Source organism: Hyla sarda, chromosome 13 (genome assembly GCF_029499605.1).
Source record: "Hyla sarda isolate aHylSar1 chromosome 13, aHylSar1.hap1, whole genome shotgun sequence".
NCBI lineage: Eukaryota > Metazoa > Chordata > Amphibia > Anura > Hylidae > Hyla > Hyla sarda.
In genome coordinates this window covers 26,738,233-26,760,258 of record NC_079201.1, presented here as the reverse complement: position 1 = coordinate 26,760,258, position 22,026 = coordinate 26,738,233, and the positions used below count along the sequence as shown (strand labels likewise).

Below are 22,026 nucleotides of genomic sequence, written 5' to 3'. Positions count from 1 at the left end.
GAGAGAGAGGACGAACACAGCTCGGTACACAGCTCCATCCCCCGCACACAGCTCCTCCCCCTGCTCTGTCTCCTCAGGACCTAATCTACCACGCAGAGGCTGCAAGTTTGCACGGGGAAAACACAGAGCGGAGGTGGGGAGAGAGGACGTCCGTGCAGAGCTCCTTCACCTCCATAATGACTGCGGTGTGTGAAGGAGGACAGACTGCACTGCACGGGGAGGATTTCGGTGTGTGAAAAGGACAGACTGCACTGCATGGGGAGGATTTCTGTGTGAAGGAGGACAGACTGGGGCACGGGGTGGGTTCTCTGAGCAGCGGCCCCTGGCTACTGAAATCAGCTGGGGGCCGCCGCCCACTCCATACACTCAGCGTCGGTGTGAGGTGAGATTTCCGAAGTCGGTCTGGCCCTGCTAGCCCGATACAGGGCTAAATCTATGAAAAATTCACCTGCCCGGTGCCCAAAACTACTTGTCCCGGGCGATAGGATTCCCACATCCCTGGAGCTGTAATCTCTGTCTATGTATAGGACAGGAGATTCCTTCAGGGTCCTGTACAGAACGCACAGGGTCCTAAAAAAGCAAAATGGAGCCGCCCTCACCTGGAGCAGCTAACTGTGGCACATGTAAATAGTACAGAACATGTAATACCTCCCTGTACTGAAGTACACTTCCAGACACCAGTCAGTGAATGCCCGTTCTGATTGGCCGGTTTTTGTTTTTAGTGGAATTCTGCTGCACCCTGCATATGGCAGAAATTCAGTGGTAAAAAAAACTGCCGAAATTCAGATTCCGCACTCATCAGATAGAATGAAAACGTTTTTTCTTTCAGTGGAATACTCTCGAAAATGCATTGCCGTCTATGGAGGGCGGTCCTGGACTGATTAGTCGTGCCAGTGTCATGTAGAATGTGTGGGTGGGTCCTTACCCTCTTGGGGGAGATTTATCAAAACCTGTGTAGAGGAAAAGTTGACCAGTTGCCCCTTGCAACTTTTCAAAAATGAAAGAAGCGATCTGGACAACTTTTCCTCTGGATAGGTTTTGATAACTATCCCCCTTTGTGTCTGTACAATGGCCTCAAGTCCTGACCTGACCCTGGGGTCTCATAACCTGTATTGACAGCTGTCAGCCTGGGTCTGGTCTTGTGGTTGTAATACGGGTGCAAACATTTTTATTGGTATTACTAAAATGTGAACCTGGCTTGAAGGTGGCGGTGCACGGGACAGAAGTGCTGCATATTGTCCAGTCTTAAATCCAGCAGTGGTGGATCTGAATCATATCCTGCAAATTTTTATGACGATTTGCTGTGGAATATGTTATAATGCAGCTCCGATGTTGGTCTGACTGCAGGAAAACAGATTTGCTGGAAGTCCCATAGACAGCTTGGTGGGGCTCCAACCACTGGCTCCACTGATCATGGAGAAAAAAACCCTCAATGGACGTTCACTCCACATTCTCTGTCAGGGCTCCATTCATTCTCGATGGTGTTTCTGTTGACTACCGAGCTCGGTGTCAGAAATTGTTCTAGGGGCACTATGAATATGATGTCCAGCCTGAAGACATTGATTTCTAAGCAATACATATCAGTACCACGTGTCCTCATGTTACATGACAAATAATTCTGTTTCCTGCTGAGCTGTGTACATCATCCTGTACAGGGGAAATCTAGAATACTGATCAGTGGAATGTTTAATGTGTTACTGAGGCATTATAAACAATGCAATCGCTGGCTGTAGCATTAACCTATGCCCTGCACATTTGGACTGTCTGTAAGTTCTTGATGCAGGATTGTTACGTTGATGACATGTTTAGAAGTTAGCTTCATGGTGAATGAAGGAAAGGTTCTCTCTTTTTGTGACTGCCAACTTTGTTTTATAAAAGCTTAATTTATAAATGAACCATAAGAAATCTATTCTTTTGGTTCATATATAAATTAAGCTTTTATTAAAGAAAAAAAAATTGTCTGAGTTACAAAAAGCGAGAACCACTACATGTTTTACAGGCTTGTAGTGCGGGTGACACTGATGAAAATGATACTTACTGGTCCCTGCTCCATGCCTCCTTTTTGCCTTGGTTCTTTGGTACTTGCAATTGACCTGCTTGGTGCACGGTGACGCCAAGCCGACATCCAAGCAGTATATATATATATATATATATATATATATATATATATATATATATATATATATAATATGTGTATGTATGTGTTTGTGTACTCTGGAATTTGGCTGACCAACTAATCGACCAACCAGTTATTGGATTTTGAAAATAGTTGACAACTATTTTTATTAGGGATGTCCCGATACCATCAATATTGACCAAACCGCTCCCCATATAGATCAAGCTGTTACCTGGATTTTTTTTTTTTACCAACTTAATTTTTTTTTTTCTTCTATTGTAAATATTTTATTCCTTTTTGTTTCTCATGAAACATGAAGTGAGGAGAGCCGTAGCCATTGGGGGATTTCAGTAGCATCTGTTCTACTTGTTAAATCATGAGGCTTTTCCGTTTGCAGATTAACACATGGGAAAATTTTTTTTTTTTTCTGTTCTCTAGTTTTGCACATCCAGCGCTCTGTGCAGAAAAGGACAATTCCTTTGCTATTCTCTTCCTATTTATATTCATTGAGGCTTTGCTTCTGTTGTCTTTTTGACGGGACCAACATTGTTTAGACCAAATGTAGCTCATCATGGCGTTCCTATAACTGAGCGATCTCTTATATAAGGCAATTATTATCCAAATACCAACAAAGAAAATAATGTCAACTCAGTCTTTGGAAATAAATGTAATACTCCTTCCAGTTTTTCACTTTTGATAGGCAAATTAACTCAAGTTAGTTTGATACTAGTCAGCATGAGGCCATAAATGACAGCGGAAAATATTGCTGAAATGCATTATGTGGTTCTTAAAGTTAGTTAAGAACCACATAGTCGCATCAGTGTTGGAGGCTACATTAGGTCCCTCTTATAGACTAGTTTTTGACAGTGAAAAATGGTGCTGCATTCACATTAGATTAAAGTTGTCTGAACATGCTGATTCTGGGGGAACTGGCCAAGCGGTCATGTGTATAGAGGCATCTATTGAAGACCATGGGGGAGATTTATCAAAAACTGTGCAGAGGAAGAGTGGGTCAGTTGCCCATGGCAACCAATCAGATCACTTCTTTGATTTTTAAAGAGACCTGTGAAAAATGAAAGAAGCAATCCGATTTGTTGCTATGGACAACTGCACCACTCTTCCTCTACACAGGTTTTGATAAATCTCCCCCCATATGTGTATGTACAGCTCCCCCACCAGCTCCTTGACCGTGCTTGGACAATTGTGTAGCACTGTCTAACCTGTAGATACCAGACATGTATATGTCCAGTGCACCCCCGTAAAAATTCTTCCTATCTTTATTATAAGGGCAAAAAGCAAGACACGAGTAGGTAGTGTTTTGGGTAGTCATGTGCCCTTTGTCATCAACTAATAGGTAGCTAAAAGTGGCCAAACATCTTCAATAGATATGTCACGTTTAGTCTAGGTGTACATACTTTTTTGTTGCACTGATTTTCAGAACAAAAAATTTTGAAAATGGACATTGAAAATGTTTTTAAATCCGTTTTCTTCAGCCATTCTTTGGCTGTATTTTTAAGCTATTGGCTACAGGAAAACATGAATCCCAAAAATCAGCTCTTTTTTAATTTGAAACCTATTTTGCGGCTTAAAATGTGTTCCAAAGTGCAGCTGTATTTTGGGACTAAACTGCTTAAAAAAGGCCCATACGCTTTATTTTAAGTATGTTAGGCTATGTTTACATGGCGGAATGTCAGTGTGGAATTCCTCAGGAATATTCTGCATGGACATTGCGCTGCAGCAAAGTTCTATTCATTTCAATGGGATTCTGCTGCAACTTCGGTGTCAGAAAAATTCCGCTCAGAAATTCCATCTATTAGAGAGCGCATTTCTGAGCAGTCCTAGTGCCTGCCGGATTATTCATAGGTGCGGAATGTCCGGCCACCTGTTTTCTGGAGGTCATGCCGCTAATTTTTGGACGTGTAAACCCGGCCTAACAATTAGGGTTGTAAAAGTAATATGTGTAGGCATGGAGAAGCCAGTTCAATGGAATCCAGTGGGGAAACATACAGTAGAAGAGTTTGTATCAGGGGCACTTGCCTTGACATACCGTATTGCCTAGAAGCATGGAAAGGGGCTCATTGGGAAGTAGCTTCCCCTTGTGTTAATGGCAGGGAAAAAAAACACTGCTCCTTGATGAAGATAAAATATGAGGAAAGACAGTTTAATTGGTCGCCACTCAGTGTTGTGCCATTTTATGCTAGGGATGTTAGGGACCCGCTATTTACAGGTGGCCGTGATGTGGCTAGCGGGCTTGCACTTCATGATCATAAAGTACACGAACGACCTGTTAGTTTAATAAATGTTGCTGAGAAGCATTAGATAAAAGTGCATGTTGTGAATGTGCAACCGTGTCAGTTTTTTTCTCTAGTTGAATTCACAGTTTAATTGATCATAAGCCTATTTCTCGGTATGATCCAAATTGCTGCCGTTAATTTTAGTTTTTTTGCAAAATCGATACATTGAGGAATAGTTGTGGGCTTTTATTTGTTAAAGGAGTACTCCCGGATCTGAAAACTAGGGTAGGGTATAAGTGTGAGATTGCTGGGGTCCGACCGCTGGGACCCACTGCGATCTCCCTTACGAGGCCGCGGCAGTCCGCAGAAAGGGGGCGTGTCGATCACCGCACGAAGTGGTGGCTGAATCCGCCCCTTCAGTGCAGCGCTATGGCAGAGACAGAGATTGACTAATGCAGTGCTTTGGCTCTCCCATTGCGTTAAAAATCATGCAGCTTTGTGCGGTGGTCGACAAGGGGCCTTTGTACAGATTGCGGGGGTCACAGTGGTCGGACCCCCCCTTGATCTGACACTTATCCCCTATCCTTAGGGGATAAGTTTCCTGATCCTTGAGTACCCCTTTAAGGCAACCTATAGATGTATTGGGGCTTTTCAATAACTGAATATCGCACAATTATGGGTATGCTAAGTTTCTTTTTTTTTTTTTTGCCGTTGAATGTTGCCTGCTATGTGCATTTGTGTGTTGTCTTTTCCATGTGGATTAGGCTATGCAGAGTTTGTGGCTGTGGAGACCCATAACTCTACAGCAGAGCCATGTGCACAAAATGGTAGAATATAAAAAATGCAAGATTGTACAAATCCTTAAACATTTTAATGACTACTGACATATATCCATCGCTGTCAGATCATATTCATCACTAAACTGTGCCACAACTGCTAGGATCAGAAACCCCTTATATGCTGCTGTGAAAAGCAATCATGGTATCTAAGATGTTTGACAAAAGGAGTTGGCTAGCTTTGTCAGTTTATTAACACTCTGTGATCTGTGGACAAATATATAGCCATTCTCCATACTGCCCCCCACCTTGTTTGCAGGATTGTGCCCAGGAAAGCTTTCAATCAGAACTATTCTTCCACAGGCTATTCATAGTCACAATCCTTATTTTCTGCATCTCGCAATCTCTCAATGGTGTTGGATTAAGTTGTTGATTTATCGCTGTCAAGTTCCACATTTCAGCTTTGGTGTCAGTAGATCAGGATTTGTGTCTTGGCAACAGGTCTAATTGTACAAAAGCCTCCTCATCCTTCTACTTGTGTGGAGATCCTGCTCCACCCATTCTGCGGATGTTTACATTCGTAGGCTGCAGATACAGTGGGGCAAAAAAAGTATTTAGTCAGCCACCAATTGTGCAAGTTCTCCCACTTAAAAAGATGAGACCTGTAATTTTCATCATAGATATACCTCAACTATTAGAGACCTAATGAGAAAACAAAATCCATAAAAATAACAGTCAGATTAAAAAAAAAATTTTTTGTGCAAATTATGGTGGAAAATTAAGTATTTGGTCACCTACAAACAAGCAAGATTTCTGGCTCTCACAGACCTGTACCTTCTTCTTTAAGAGTCTCCTCTGTCCTCCACTTGTTACCTGTATTAATGGCACCTGTTTAAACTTATCAGTATAATAGACACCTGTCCACAACCTCAAACAGTCACACTCCAAACTCCACTATGACCAAGACAAAAGAGCTGTCGAAGGACACCAGTAACAAAATACACCTGCACCAGGCTGGGAAGACTGAATCTGCAATAGGCAGGCAGCTTGGTGTGAAGAAATCAACTGTGGGAGAAATTATTAGAAAATGGAAGACATACAAGACCACTGATAATCTCCCTCCGATCTTGGTGGGGCTCCACGCAAGATCTCCCCCTGTGGTGTCAAAATTATCACAAGAACTCTGAGGAAAAATCCCAGAACCACATGGGGGGACCTAGTGAGTGGCCTGCAGAGAGCTTGGACCAAAGTAACAAAGGCTACCATCAGGAACACACTGCGCTTCCAGGGACTAAAATCATGCAGTGCCAGTACATGTCCGGACCCATCTGAAGTTTGCTAAAGAGCATTTGGATGATCCAGAAGAGGATTGGGAGAATGTCATATGGTCAGATGAAACAAAAGTAGAACTTTTTGGTAAAGAATGCGGAGTTGCATCCAAAGAACACCATGCCTACTGTGAAGCAGGGGGGAGCAAACATCATGCTTTGGGGCTGTTTTTCTGCTAAGGGACCAGGACGACTGATCCGTGTAAAGGAAAGAATGAATGGGGCCATGTATCGTGAGATTTTTTGTGAAAACCTCCTTCCATCAGCAAGGGCATTGAAGATGAAACATGGCTCGGTCTTTCAGCGTGACAATGATCCCAAACATACCGCCCGGGCAATGAAGGAGTGGCTTCCTAAGAAGCATTTTTTTTAAGGTCCTGGAGTGGCCTAGCCAGTCTCCAGATCTCAACCCCATAGAAAACCTTTGGAGGGAGTTGAGTCTGTGTTGCCCAACAACAGCCCCAAAACATCACTGCTCTAGAGGAGATCTGCATAGAGGAATGGGCCAAAATACCAGCAACAGTGTGTGAAAACCTTGTGAAGACTTACAGAAAATGTTTGACATCTGTCATTGTCAACAAAAGGTATATAACAAAAAGTATTGAGATGAACTTTTGTTATTGACCAAATGCTTATTTTCCACCATAATTTGCAAGTAAATTCTTAAAAAAATCAGACAATGTGATTTTATGGATTTTTGTTTTTCTCATTATGGAGGAGATTTATCAAAACCTGTCCAGAGGAAAAGTTGCCCATAGCAACCAATCAGATCGCTTCTTTCATTTTTAACAAGGCCTCTGAAAAATGAAAGAAGCGATCTGATTGGTTGCTATTGGCAACTGGGCAACTTTTCCTCTGGACAGGTTTTGATAACTCTGCCCCAATGTGTCAAATAGTTGAGATATACCTATGATAAAGATTACAGGCATCTAATTTTTTTTAAGTGGGAGAACTTGCACAATTGGTGGCTGACTAAATACTTTTTTTTCCCCCACTGTAGAAGGAAAATCCTGTTGGATAAGATCTCTCTGCCGTAGATGCATAGTGTTAAATCATATTAGGAAGAAATTACCCAATTCCTGCATGCTGTGTACATAATAACACATAAAAGTGGTCCTGGAAGAAAAATCTGAAAATAGTGCAACCTGCGGCCTTCCTCATGTTACACTACTACTATAGGGACCTGAGCAATGGGAACATGAATTTGCATGATGGGAGTTGTTATTCCACAATTGCTAGAAGGGTTGTGGGCCACTGATATAAGCAGAGCATAAAAATAATTTCTGATTGATTATAGGTTGTAAAATTACCAAGTAAACTTGTGGGGAAAGTTTGAGGGTTAGCATTGAGCCCCACTAGATGATCTACTAGCGTATTAAAACTTTTTTAACATGTCAAGTGTTTTTAGTGACCGGTGCACTCTAAGGGCGACTGAAGTATCAAGGACCTACCTTTGAAATTCTTAGGCATGTTTTTATATGCATGCCATGGATTTTGCCACAGATTTGGATGTACAGGGTGGGCCATTTATATGGATACCCATTAATAAAATGGGAATGGTTAGTGATATTAACTTCCTGTTTGTGGCACATTAGTATATGTGAGGGGGGAAACTTTTCAAGATGGGTGGTGACCATGGCGGCCATTTTGAAGTCGGCCATTTTGAATCCAACTTTTGTTTTTTCAATAAGAAGAGGGTTATGTGACACATCAAACTTATTGGGAATTGGTTTTAACGTAACTTTATTCTTTCATGAGTTATTTACAAGTTTCTGACCACTTATAAAATGTGTTCAATGTGCTGCCCATTGTGTTGGATTGTCAATGCAACCCTCTTCTCCCACTCTTCACACACTGATAGCAACACCGCAGGAGAAATGCTAGCACAGGCTTCCAGTATCCGTATACACTGCTATATACTACTATATACACCGCAGGAGAAATGCTAGCACAGGCTTCCAGTATCCATAGTTTCAGGTGCTGCACATCTCGTATCTTCACAGCGTAGACAATTGCCTTCAGATGACCCCAAAGATAAAAGTCTAAGGGGGTCAGATCGGGAGACCTTGGGGGCCATTCAACTGGCCCACGACAACCAATCCACTTTCCAGGAAACTGTTTATCTAGGAATGCTCAGACCTGACCCCCATAATGTGGTGGTGCACCATCTTGCTGAAAAAACTCAGGGAATGTGCCAGCTTCAGTGCATAAAGAGGGAAACGCATCATCATGTAGCAATTTCGCATATCCAGTGGCCTTGAGGTTTCCATTGATGAAGAATGGTCCCACAATCTTTGTACCCCATATACCACACCATATCATCAATTTTTGTGTTCCAACAGTCTTGGAGGGATCTATCCAATGTGGGTTAGTGTCAGACCAATAGCGGTGGTTTTGTTTGTTAACTTCACCATTCACATAAAAGTTTGCCTCATCACTGAACAAAATCTTCTGCGTAAACTGAGGGTCCTGTTCCAATTTTTGTTTTGCCCATTCTGCAAATTCAGTGCGCCGATCTGGGTCATCCTCGTTGAGATGCTGCAGTAGCTGGAGTTTGTAAGGGTACCATTTGTGAGTAGCTAATATCCGCCAAAGGGATGTTTGACTAATGGCACTCTCCAGTGACATGCGGCGAGTGCTACGCTGTGGGCTCTTGCTGAATGAAGCTAGGACAGCCCCTGATGTTTCTTTATTAGTGACAAATTTCATGTGTCCACATTTTGGCAAATTCAACTCTGAACCAGTTTCACGAAACTTAGCAAGCAGTTTGTTAACTGTAGCATGGGAGATGGGTGGTCCCGTAGAGTGTCTTGCATTGAAATCTGCTGCAATGACCTGGTTACTGCGTTCACCAGACGTACACAATTTCTATCCGCTCCTCACGTGTTAACCTCTACGACATGTCAATGGCTGTAAACAAAGAGAAACTTGTTAATAACTCATGAAAGAATAAAGTTACATCATTGTTTTTCTTGTGAAATTCCCAATAAGTTTGATGTCACATGACCCTCTTCCTATTGAAAAAACAAAAGTTGGATTCAAAATGGCTGACTTCAAAATGGCCGCCATGGTCACCACCCATCTTGAAAAGTTTCCCCCCCCCCTCACATATACTAATGTACCACAAACAGGAAGTTAATATCACCATTCCCATTTTATTAAGGTGTATCCATATAAATGGCCCACCCTGTAGATTAGCCCCATATGATGGCTAAAGCACGACCTGGTTACACAATGTAAAATCCAGGCAGAAACAATTATTATTTTTTTTTTTTTTTCTCTCCCTTTTTTTGTACTATATACTGCCATCTGAAGTGTGGCTTTAAACAGTAGGTGATTTTCTGATGACACATTAACTTTAATTTTTTATATTAACCGCATATTTTAATACTTTTTGGTGATTGTTTTTTCTAATTTTCCATTTTACTATCGATATTTTAAAATAATGCCGAAATCTTGCAGTTTCTATTCTGGACAGTAGGCCAGATCTGCTTCCCCCGCTCCTAGAATAACCTCTGCAAAGGTCACTGAACATGTCTAGACACCTTTCCCATTCATATCAGTGGGACAGCTCCTGACTATTATTGTTTTATATGTCGATTGGGCCTACTGTAAAGCATATCTCTAAAGGAAAATTGGCAATCCCTATAATAATGTAAAAAAATTAAATGGCTCTAATCAGTAAAAAAAAAAATCTATGCAGTACATTCCCTTGAAGGTGGGCAATACTTTCAGTAGTATATGTAGTTATCTCTCCCGACCTCCCCATACGTTTGGCATGGCTGAATGTTCACCTTTCATCTACAGGGAGAGGTAAGACACAGCCCTGGTGACAATCCATTTCTCCCAGAATTATTGTATACTAAATTGGTAAATACTTGTATTCCGATTTTAATACGTCTTTATTTTACTAAATTGAATTTTACAGAATTAACATGGAACATTATCACATGAATAATGAAAAGAGAAGTAGATTTTGTGTAATTAATAGTCATTAATGCTTTTATATGATTTGCAAATAATTATCTTTTTACGTTGAATCAGTAGTAACAATGTCAGATCAGCAGCAATGATTCTTGTATCAATCTTTTGTTATTATCACTAAAAATTCCCCAGTGTGATGGTGGTGTTAACTTGCAAAGTAAGGCATTGTGATGGTCCATTTACACAGCAGAATTTCCGCTTACGGAATTGCACCTCAAATTAAAGCCCATAGACTTCTATGGGATTCCCCACTCCCATTCACACTTCTGAATTTCCGCAAGCGGAAATTCAGAAGTGTGAATGTGAGTGCGGAATCCCATAGAAGTCAATGGGCTTTAATTTGAGGCGGAAATTCTGCCTTGTGAATAGACCCTTAGGCACAGTTAAATTGTGTACAGACACTCCTTAAACTGATCACCCCCAGTTGTCAATGTATTTATAAATTTCCATGTGGAATAACTGAGTGATAACACAATGCAAATTTTGACATGTACAATTCATGGGAATAAGAGGATTTACTAATATGTCACATGGGCACTGGATTATCCACAGGATCCTCTTTAAAGGGGTACTCCGCTGCTCAACGCTTGGAACAAACTGTTCCGAAAGCTGGAGCTCGTGACATCACAGTCCCTCTCAATCATGATGTCACATCCCGCCCCCTCAATGAAAGTGTATGGGAGGGGGCGTGATGGCTGTCCCATAGACTTGCATTGAGGGGGCAGGGCTATGACGTCACGAGCTGCAGGCTCCAGCATTCAGAACAGTTTGTTCCAAACGCTAAGCAGCGGAGTACCCCTTTAAGGTTGGCATACAGTGGTACCACGCTTACCAGTCATACAGGGTACCTCAATAGTATGGGTTAAATTTGTTGTGGACAGAAAAATAAATATGCATTCTGAGAACTCCTACAGGAAGGTTTTTTTTTTTTTCCTTCAATGCCTCAAATTTTTGTTTATGCCTTTTTATGACAATATTACAGATGGGGAAATACTTGCTTTTGGCATTTTCTCCCCCCCCCCCCCCCCTTACTATATCTTATTAATCTAACTTCATTCATCTCCGAGCCCGTGTTTAAGAATAAGTGAAAGGTTTGTGTACGGGCGTCAGGATAGTGTCTGAGATTTCTTCTTAATGTCATGGAAATTCCAGTTCTTATGCTGTACAGACTCCTATGGAGACACGGAAATAAATATCTAGGGAATTATGTGAAGTGGTCTGGGATGCTCCTTCCAAGACACCTCAACTTGAGGATTGTCATCTGGAGACAATAATATAGGCAGAGGAAGTGGTGATATGACACACAGTGGGGACAGCAGTCTATATCCTTCTGTGATCTTCAGTAAGGCTTGTACACAATATCAGTGCGCATATATATATATAATCTCTTTAGAAAAGTTCTTTAGAAAATGTGTTTGTGTGTGTGTATATATGTATGTATATGTGTATGTATATAATATATATATAGGGGAATATGCAAATCAGCTCATTACATCACCTTTTCAGGCGATGTTCCCTAATATCAGCTTAGCTCCAGTTACGGAATATAAAAAGCTAATCGGGATTAATACCAAACCAGAACTCTCTCTCCAGAAGGAAAGAGGGAGACAGCTGTTTCAGGGTTCTTTATATCTAAGAGCCGAGGAACGTGCTCTCGAATCACCCAAAGTGCAAGAAAAAGTGCAAACGTGTTACACTAAAGGTACCTGCGAGGTTCCAGGTTCGATGTCCCTTTTCGCCGAAGCTACTAGGGGACCACAAATGCTCCCGGCATCCCCTACCCAGAATTAGGGATCGACGATTATCGGTATGGCCGATATTATCGGCCGATAATCACGATTTTGGACATTATCGGTATCGGCAATTACCTTGCCGATAAGCCGATAATGCACCCACCGCGACCGCCCCCCCCCCCGACCTGCCGCACCGCGATCGCACCCCCCCCCCCCCGACCCACCGCGTCGCACCCCCCACCATAGTGCTGGGCGGTATACCGGTATGGATTTTTGCCCATACCGCTATACCGGTCGGGCCCATCCCCCACCCTCCGAGTCAATATAAATAAAAAAACTTACCCGTAATGGGGGTGGTCCGGGCCATCCATCCATCCTTCCTTCCTGTAGTGTCCGGCGCCATTCCGGGTGGAGGGTGCACCGGTACGGGCTGTCCTTCTCCGGGGGTCCTTTACTCCACTCCGGGCAGGCTCCGGCCCAGTACGCTGCATGGACGCCGCTACGCTGTGACGTCAGGTGCACCGCTACGCACGGGCGTCACTGCGCAGCGGCGTCTATGCTGCGCTACTAGGCCGTAGCCTGCCCGGAGTGGAGAAGATGACCCCCGGAGAAGGACAGCCCGGACCGGTGCACCCTCCACCCGGAATGCTGCCGGACACTACAGGAAGGACGGATGGACGGCCCGGACCCCCCTGACGGGTAGGGGAGAGAAGCGGGTGGTGGCGGCGGCCTATGGCACCGCAAAAGCCACTGCAGTGCATTGATTTAAAGCGCCCGCTTTAAATCAATGACCTGCAGCGGTGTCGAGGGGGGATAAATAGCCAATAACTTATACCGGAATATCGGTATAAGTTATCGGCTATCGGCCGATACCCTCCACCGATTATTGATATCGGTCGATCCCTACCCAGAATGCCTGCGGAGTGCTTAGTGGCCCTTGAAAGCTCCGTCACACCAGGAGTGGTGAACTCGCCCTGAGTTAAATACTCATCCTGTTATATATATATATATATATATATATATATATATATATAATATACAAAATATAAATATTAGGGCTGCCCGATATATCGCAAAAGCAATCGAATCGCGATTTTTTGTTTTTTTGCGATATAGCGATACTAATTTAAATACTAAAAGTCAGTGTTTCCCAACCAGGGGGCCTTTAGTTGTTGCAAAACTGCAACGCTTAGCATTCTAGTCCCGTTCCCAGCAGATTCTTCTCCGTGCGCTTCGGAGTTTCCTCTCTTCTTAGTACAGGCAGTAGGACCTTTCCCTTTTCAGCCAAACACTATCCGCAGTGGTGTCACGTGTCAAACCAGTGATTGGCTCATGGGGAAAGGTCTTGTACTGCAGCAATACACTAGGTTTCCCGGGTCCCGCGGAAGATTTGAAGTCTGCCCTCGAAACCCATTGTATTGCTGCAGTACAAGAATGTGACAGGAGGGGGGGGGGGGTGGCGGGGAGAAATGTGACATGGGGGGGGGGGATGTGACGAGGGAGGAGAATGTGAAATAGGCGGTGGGCATAAAATGGGTAGGTAGATGTGAAATGGAGGCGATTGTACATGAAATGGGGGGGATTTCACCATTTTTTTTTTTTATTATATCACATTGCATATTGAAATTGCAATATTTAGGCCCAAAATCGCAATCGCACATTTTACCCATACCATGCAGCCCTAATATATATATAAATTATATATATATATATATATATATATATATATATATATATATATATATATATATATATATAATAAAATTGTTTACACATGTGCCAGCTTCTATGTGCAAATTGTACATATTTGAAGCCATCACTACGGCTTACCTAATGGGTTTTCTCTTATTTTTCCCAGTTTCATGAACAGCATGTCTACCTATATCGATCATTGAAGAAGATTGAGGTTTTTTATTGGACAGTACTATGTGTATTTTATGTTAAAATAATTCTATATTTTCATCTTTTTCCAAGGGTCTGAAAATGATTGAAGGATACAGTCCAGTAATACAGGCTCTTTTAGGGACGTTGTTTACATGGGGCCTGACCGCAGCTGGATCTGCGTTGGTTTTTGTCTTCTCTAGCGGACAGGTGAGTTGTAGAAACTGGTTGTAATGTTGTTTTTTATTTTCTGCCAAACTCTACCTGTTGGGGCTACTTCAGTCAGGGATGACAATGTAATTGTGTAGGGACCCATCCCATTGAGAAGGAGAATAGTGACACCCAGTAGACAATTTATTTATACATTTCCAGGAGGGAAAACAGAGAAATGACACATGCAACAGAAGATGTCAGGGCTAGTCAAAACTGGAAACCCACACTTCCTTAAAGTACTAGGTAACTTTTTTATGATATACATTCAAACATGACATTAAAGGACAAGTATCATGAAAAAAAAAAACTCCTTCACGGTGGCGCATCACCAACATCCCCCCAGCCCGAAGCGGGGATCGCAACGCCCCCTCTATATAATTCTATGGGAGAGCTGAAGATTGCTGAACGGCTCCCACATAGAGCTTATTGGGGGCGTGGCGGCCCCCTCTTCGGGCATGACTTGTCACTGTGAAGTAGACCTGGGGCTCTAAAAAGGAGATCACGGGAGTCCCCAGTGCTCGGATCCCCCCCACCGATCTAAAACGAAAAAAGTTTTAGACCATTAACCATTAACTTTCATTTTCAATTTTTCCTCCTTAACTTAAAAAAAATCGCAACCCTTTAAAATTTTCACCTAAAATTCTATATGATGGCTTATTTTTTTCATCACTAATTCTACTTTGTAATGACATCAATGAAATATATGTGCGACAAAATTGATGAAAAAACAATTTTGTACGTTTTGGGGGCTTCCGTATTTATGCAGTACATTTTTCGGCAAAAATGACACCTTATCTTTATTCTGTAGGTCCATACGGTTAAAATGATACCCTACTTGTATATGTTTGATTTTGTATCACTTCAGAAAAAAATCATGAATACATGCAGGAAAATTTATAAGTTTAAAATGGTCATCTTCTGACCCCTATAACTTTTTTTTTTTCTGTGTTCAGGGCGCTATGAGGGCTCATTTTTTGCGCCGTGATCTGAAGTTTTTAGCGTTTTTTGTTCTGATCAGACTTTTTGATCACTTTTTATTCACTTTTTTGTGGTATAAAAAGTGATCAAAAATGTGCTATTTTGGCCCATACTATTTTGCGCATACGCCATTGAACGTGCGGTTTAAAAAGCGGTATATTTTTATAATTCGGACATTTCCGCACGCGGCGATACCACATAGGTTTATTTTTATTTGCACTGTTTTTTTTTTTTTATTCTTGGAAATGCCGGGTGATTCAAACTTTTATTAGGGGAAGGGATAATTGAAGGGGTTAATGATTTTTTTTCACTTTTCTAATGAAATATTATAGCTCCTATAGGGGGCTATAACATTGCGTGTACTGATCTTTTACACTGATTGATGCATCTGCATAGGAATGGATCAATCAGTGTTTTCGGCGATTGAATGCTCAAGCCTGGATCTCAGGCTTGAAGCATTCATTTGGCGATCGGACAGCACAGGAGAAGGCAAGAAGACCTCCTCCTGTGCTACAGCTGTTCGGGATGCCGCGATTATACCGCGGTGATCCTGAACAGCTCCCTGAGCTAGCCGGGCACTTTTACTTTTGTTTTTAGCTGCGCGGCTCAGCTTTGAGTGCGCGGCTAAAGGGTTAATAGCGCGCGGCACCGCGATCAGTGCTGCACGCTATTAGCGGCGGGTCCCGGCTTCACTATGATGCCGAGCCCGCCGCGATATGATGCGGGGTCAACGTGTGACCGCAGGACCGGGACCCAGGACGTACCCATACGTCCTGGGTCCTTAAGAGGTACTCCACCAGAAAACACTTATTTTTTATTTTTAACTAGTGCCAGAATGTTACAAACAAATTTGTAAATTATTTTATAACAAAAATATTTACCCAAAACCTCAAGGAAAGTGTATACATTTTTTTTAGAATTAACGGAACAGACCGTGCTTCAATTAACAGTTGTATTTATTAAAATATCACAATAATAATAAAATGGTAATAATAAGATCCCCTCACAGGGCCCTATGCGGGGATCTAACAATGTAATAAAAATTATCTGAAATAATTTCTGATGCCACTAATAGGTTATACTGTGTGTTCACTTAATAGATATCATATAGATATATCCGACAATAAATAATTCACTGTAGAATGATGAAAGGTAACTGTTACCTGTTATAGGTAACTGTTATAGCAATGTTGCAGAGCTATTTTTCAATGAAGATGGATGGCAATTAATATAAAACAATGTTGCAATATTGTCCTCTTATAAGGGAGATATAGCAGAGTTGCGGTATCCTCTGAACAAATAATGTTATTAGTCCCAGCAGAGTATATGAAGAATAGATCAAAGTCTATAGGCTGTTTGCGCTGATAGTTGTCTGCGCTGACTATGGTTATGAAAGTTAAATGTTGACGGTGGTGATGGCAGCTGGTCCGGACTGCACCGGACCTGTTGTGAAAGCCGCCCGTCTGTATGCACAGGAATTAAACAGCGCTCTGGATGTAAAAGTTATGCGCTCACTGGTATTCTGATGGAAATCAGTCCACGTTTGTGCCGGGTCTGATGAAAGACTGTAAGCCGGTTTACAGACACTCTACAAAGCCTCAACCTCGTGAATTCAGCGTGTGACGTCACTGGAAACTCTGCTGGAGCAAAGGCCTCACTGGAATAGAGAGGGAGCAGGGGCCATGGATTTTGTCAACCGCATATGGATCGTCTGAGAGATATGATATGATATGAAATTCAAAAAGAAAATAACTTCCTGTGGAGCATACAGCAGTTAATGAGTACTGGAAGGATTAAGATTTTTAAATAGAAGTACCGTAATTCACTAATCTGTTTAACTTTCTGACACCAGTTGATTTAAAAAAAGAAAAAGTTTTCCACTGGTGTACTCCTTTTAAGGATGAAGTGCTGAAATGTGTTTACCCCGTGATTTCAAGAAGTGGGGAATTCTAGTTCACTTTCAGGTGGTTGCCATTCAGTCCTTTAAGCCAGTGGCCTCATTGAAGTACTCCATGTGTGGATGGGAACACAAGAATAAAAGTTGCATATATTATTATAAAAAAAAAAAACTTTCAGTTGGAATGATTGTTTCTGTTTAGAGTTTTTTTTTTTAAGTTTACAGTTTTAATTTTTTGTTTTTGTTTTTTGTATTCTTTTTTTGACTCTTGAACAGGGATTAAAATCAGTATACAGGAACTTCAATAACCAGATTATCCCCAGTCCATTCACTGATAAACTGCTGCTTCCAGCCATTCCCTCATTCGCCAGTTCATATTTCCGACAACCGAATCCCATTGATTGGCTACCTGCAGCCTCTGGGATCAAATTGATATTATTATGGTCTATTTTTAAAGTAGCAGTTATGTGTGCTGCATACCTGAACGTTTCTCTCCGTATCTATAAATATGGCTGTAATCTTCCCTGATGTTCTGCAAAAAATGTGAAGCTCTTTTTTCGTGTGCTGCTTCCCATATCCTCTCTTTTATTTTATTTTTTTTTAGCTTATTTAAATCCCTATCAGCATCAGCTTATAAGGCGGCATACCTCAATGTTTTGGCTCTCCAGCTCTTGTTAAACCACAACTTCGAGCATGCTGGAAGTTGTAGTTTTGCAACAGCTGGAGGGTCACAGGTTGCTGAACACTGTTAAAAGGTGTACATTTTGAGTCATCAAATTCTTTAAATCCAACGTCATCGAGGCATGTTGGGTACCAAAAAGTCCCGATAGCTCTACTTAACCCCTAACCCAAAGGTGATCTGTAAAGCTGACTGTCAGGCTTACATAGGTATAGAATATAATGAAGTTTCTGCTGTAGCTATATGTCAGCTTCTGTATTGTTTGTACAAGTTAAGCCCATTTGGACTGGAACTTCACTATTATTACACAACAAATTGCCAACATTAAGATATAAAAAATATACACAATTGTTTTGGTAAGTGTTTCCCAACATCTTCTGTCCTGGTAAGCGTTGCACACATACCCTGCCATCGTCATGATGTAAAACAAAATATGTCAGACTAAGCTGCTTTCTTCATTGCTCCTTTGTCCTCTTCTGATGTCCACATGCCCGTTTTAGACACAAGGGTTAGCCCATACACTCTAACCGGTCAGTGGTACACAGGCCCCATATACAGAAATGGCTTATGTAATCTCCATTCTATCATACTCAGCATGAACTCTTTCAGTAGTTCCCTCCCCATGCACATCAATGAGCTTTTGGCCCCATTGCACCTGTCCAAATTCTTGGTTGTCTTTCCTTGGACACTTTTGGTAGGTACTATAAACCCATCATACTGGGAACCCCCCACAAGACCTACCCAGTCATCTACGAATCACAATTTGGCCTGTTTCATAGTCCCTCAGATCCTTACATTTACCCATTTTTCCTACTAAAGATATGTTCTCGGGTAATGTATACAGTGCAGATTTTACGATATGTTCAATTATTTATATACATTTATTCTGCAGAAACATAACCTAAAGCAAATCAACATATAGAACTGTTTGTTTGCTGCCCTTTGACAGGAGCCATTGTCTTGAGATATTTAATATTTGACACTTCACCTGTCCGTGGTTTTTATTGTTTTGGCTCATGGGTGTGTAAAAATACAACAATACAGTAGACAGTTTTAGAGATGGTGACATAAATATGGAGATTTTTTAAGCTGTGCAAAAGCTGGAGGATCACGGTACGTAGCTTACTATGCATTTATTTTTATTTTTTTATCTCTGCTTTTGACCCAGTCAATTCCTCGATCAGCATTCTAAAATTATACTTTCTTCCCTAGTATTGACCTTGCACACAACCTCAGCAGCTCACAATGTGAGAATGTTGTGTATCTGTGTCATCACTGGCTTTAGTTGTATGCTGTGTCTTTAGCTTCATTCTGAATTCGACATACCCCCCCCGCGTTTCTGTCCAGTCAAGCTTACAACCCATTTTGCCTAGAGGTCTGATTGACGCATTTAAAGGCTCAGGGAGCGGACTCTGAAAATAAGAGTGAGAGGCAGTATTGTATCCAGCATTTCTACAGAGACCTGAAAGTGTTATTCACTTAAAGGGAACCTATCATGAGATTTTACCTTTACGAATGGCAGTGCATTATATAGAGCATTGTTTCCCAACCAGGGTGCTTCCAACTGGTGCAAAACTACAACTCCCATCATGCTGCCATCATTCCTCTGTCTTGAAGAAACTAACTTTTAAACTCGTCCTGCGCCATTCATTTTTTTTTTTAATAATCCTGAAGTAGTCTTAGGGACATGCGGCTTTTATGTAGTCTTCACCTCTGCTTCAGGCTTTAACCACTCCTATTAGATGTGATTGACGGCTCAGGCGTAGCATAGCACACATCACTGCTCTGCTCAGTCCGCTGTTCAAGGAGCAGAGCAGTGACGTTGGAGGTGCTGGGCTGTCAGTCACACCTGGCATTTTTTTTTTTTTTTCAAGTATTGCAGCCAAAGACAAACAAAATTACCACCAACTTAAAGAAGGGATAAATCCAATATAAACCTAAATGATAAGGTCCTGTGGTGCTTAAAACCACTGAATTAAATAACCAACCATAACCCCTTAAGGATGCAGAGCGTACCTGTATGCCCTGAGTTCGCTCCCTTTCTATAACGCGGGGCAGCCTCATAGCAGGTCTGGCCCGGCACCTAGCAACGGCCGGGATAGCACGCGGCACTGATCGCGGTGCCGCACTCTATTAACCCTTTAGACTTGCCGTTCAAAATTGATTGCCGCGTCGAAAGTGAATCTATACTGCTCCCGGCTAGCTCAGTGGGCTATTCGGGACCGCCACGGTGAAATCGCGGCATCCCGAACAGCTGTAGGACACGAGGAGGGTGCCCTACCTTCTTCCTGGTGTCTGATCGCTGAATGACTGCTCAGAGAGATCCAGGCGTGAGCAGTCAAGCGGCAGAATCATTGATCAATGGTTTCCTATACGAAATCATTGATCAATGTAAAAGATCAGTGTGTGCAGTGTTATAGCCCCCTATGGGAGCTATAACAACATTGCAAAAAAAAAAGTGAATAAAGATCATTTAACCCCTTCCCTAATAAGTTTGAATCACCCCCCTTTTCCCATAAAAAAAAACCGGTGTAAATAAATATATGTGGTATCGCCGCATGCGGAAATGTCCGAATTATAAGACAAAATCAAACCTATATAAGTAGGGTATCATTTTTATCGTATGGACCTACAGAATATAGATAAGAGGTCATTTTTACAGAAAAATGTACTGCGTAGAAACGGAAGCCCCAAAAATTTAAAAAATGGCGTTTTTTTTTATTCAATTTTGTCGCACAATAATAATTTTTTTTCCGTTTCACTGTGGATTTTTGGGTTAAATGACAGATTTCATTTACAAAGTAGAATTGGTGGCGCAAAAAATAAGCCATCATATGTATTTTTAGGGGCAAAATTGAAAGGGTTATGATTTTTAAAAGATAAGGAGGAAATAACGAAAGTGGAGAAACGCTCAGTCCTTAAGGGGTTAAAGACCACTCAAAAACAGACCATATATAAAAATGAGGTACCGTATATACTCTAGTATAAGCCGACCCGAATATAAGCCGAGGCCCCTAATTTCACCCCAAAATCCCAGGAAAAGTTATTGACTCGAGTATAAGCCTAGGGTGGGAAATACATCATCCCCCTCCCCCTGTCATCATCCAGACCCCCATCATTAACACCCTCATCATCATCACCCTGTCATCATCATGCTGTCATCATCACACTGTCATCATCCCCCCTTCATCATCACCGCCTGTCATCATCCCACCCCCCCCTTCATCATCCCCTTGTCATCATCCCACACCCCCCCCTTCATCATCCCCTTGTCATAATCCCCCCCCCCCTTCATCAACCCCTTGTCATCATCACCACATGTAATCATCATCACCGCTTGTCAATGTCTGATACAGTGGTCTTCAACCTGCGGACCTCCAGAAGTTTCAAAACTACAACTCCCAGCTATCCCGGGCAGCCGATGGCTGCCCGGGCTTGCTGGGAGTTGTAGTTTTGAAACCTCTGGAGGTCCTCAGGTTGAAGACCACTGAGGGCGGAGAGTTCACTCGAGTATAAGCAGAGGTGGGTGTTTTCAGCACGAAAAATCGTGCTGAAAAACTCTGCTTATACGAGTATATACGGTAATCTTTATTATGAAAATAATTTTTAAAAAATATACGTTGCAAGAGGCATAGACACAGAAAAAGGTGGGGACTAGGGAAAGGAGGGTTACAGAATCAAATATGATAATGGCTATGAAGCATTAATAAGAAGTTATGGCCAGCTATACAAAACAAAAAAATAATACAGTAGTCCCACACATGTATATGGCAGGACTAGGTAGAAATATAGATAAGTGCAATCGTGCAAAAAATGCAAGAGAAGTGCGCTGTGACAAACAGATAAATGAGTACATAGGAGTGGTCTCTTAAACCAGTGTCAAGCACAATGAGCGATGGCAACTACCTGGGAACCAGAAGCGGTCCAAGACCGGCTGGTAAACAGATATACAGAGACCCCCCAGAGTTCCCCAGTCACCCACCACACCTCCGATGCGTTTTCACCGTGGGGGCTTTGTCCAGACAGACAAAGTAAAGAAACCATTACACTCTGCTATCATCACTATGAAACTTTAAACTGCTCAGCTCTAGCAGCCTATATAAAGAGCCTCTGAGTGTAATATTTCTTTATTAAAGAACAGAAAAACAGCATCACCCCTGTCTTAAGGTTGTGTGAGATACAATAACTTAGTTGCATTTACTTCAAT

At 41.9% G+C, this 22,026-nt stretch overlaps 1 protein-coding gene across 4 annotated transcripts in view; it reads left to right on the top strand.

Moving 5' to 3' along the window:
- The window catches only part of SLC39A11 (solute carrier family 39 member 11), a 499,832-nt gene that overhangs the window by 133,874 nt on the left and 343,932 nt on the right, over window positions 1–22,026 (top strand). For all 4 annotated transcript variants that reach the window (XM_056550534.1, XM_056550532.1, XM_056550533.1 and 1 more), the window contains one exon: window positions 14,146–14,262. In XM_056550534.1, the coding sequence (XP_056406509.1) occupies window positions 14,155–14,262 (108 nt within the window). In that variant the 5' untranslated portion in view covers window positions 14,146–14,154. Of the gene's footprint in view, window positions 1–14,145; window positions 14,263–22,026 lie in introns of those variants that run through there.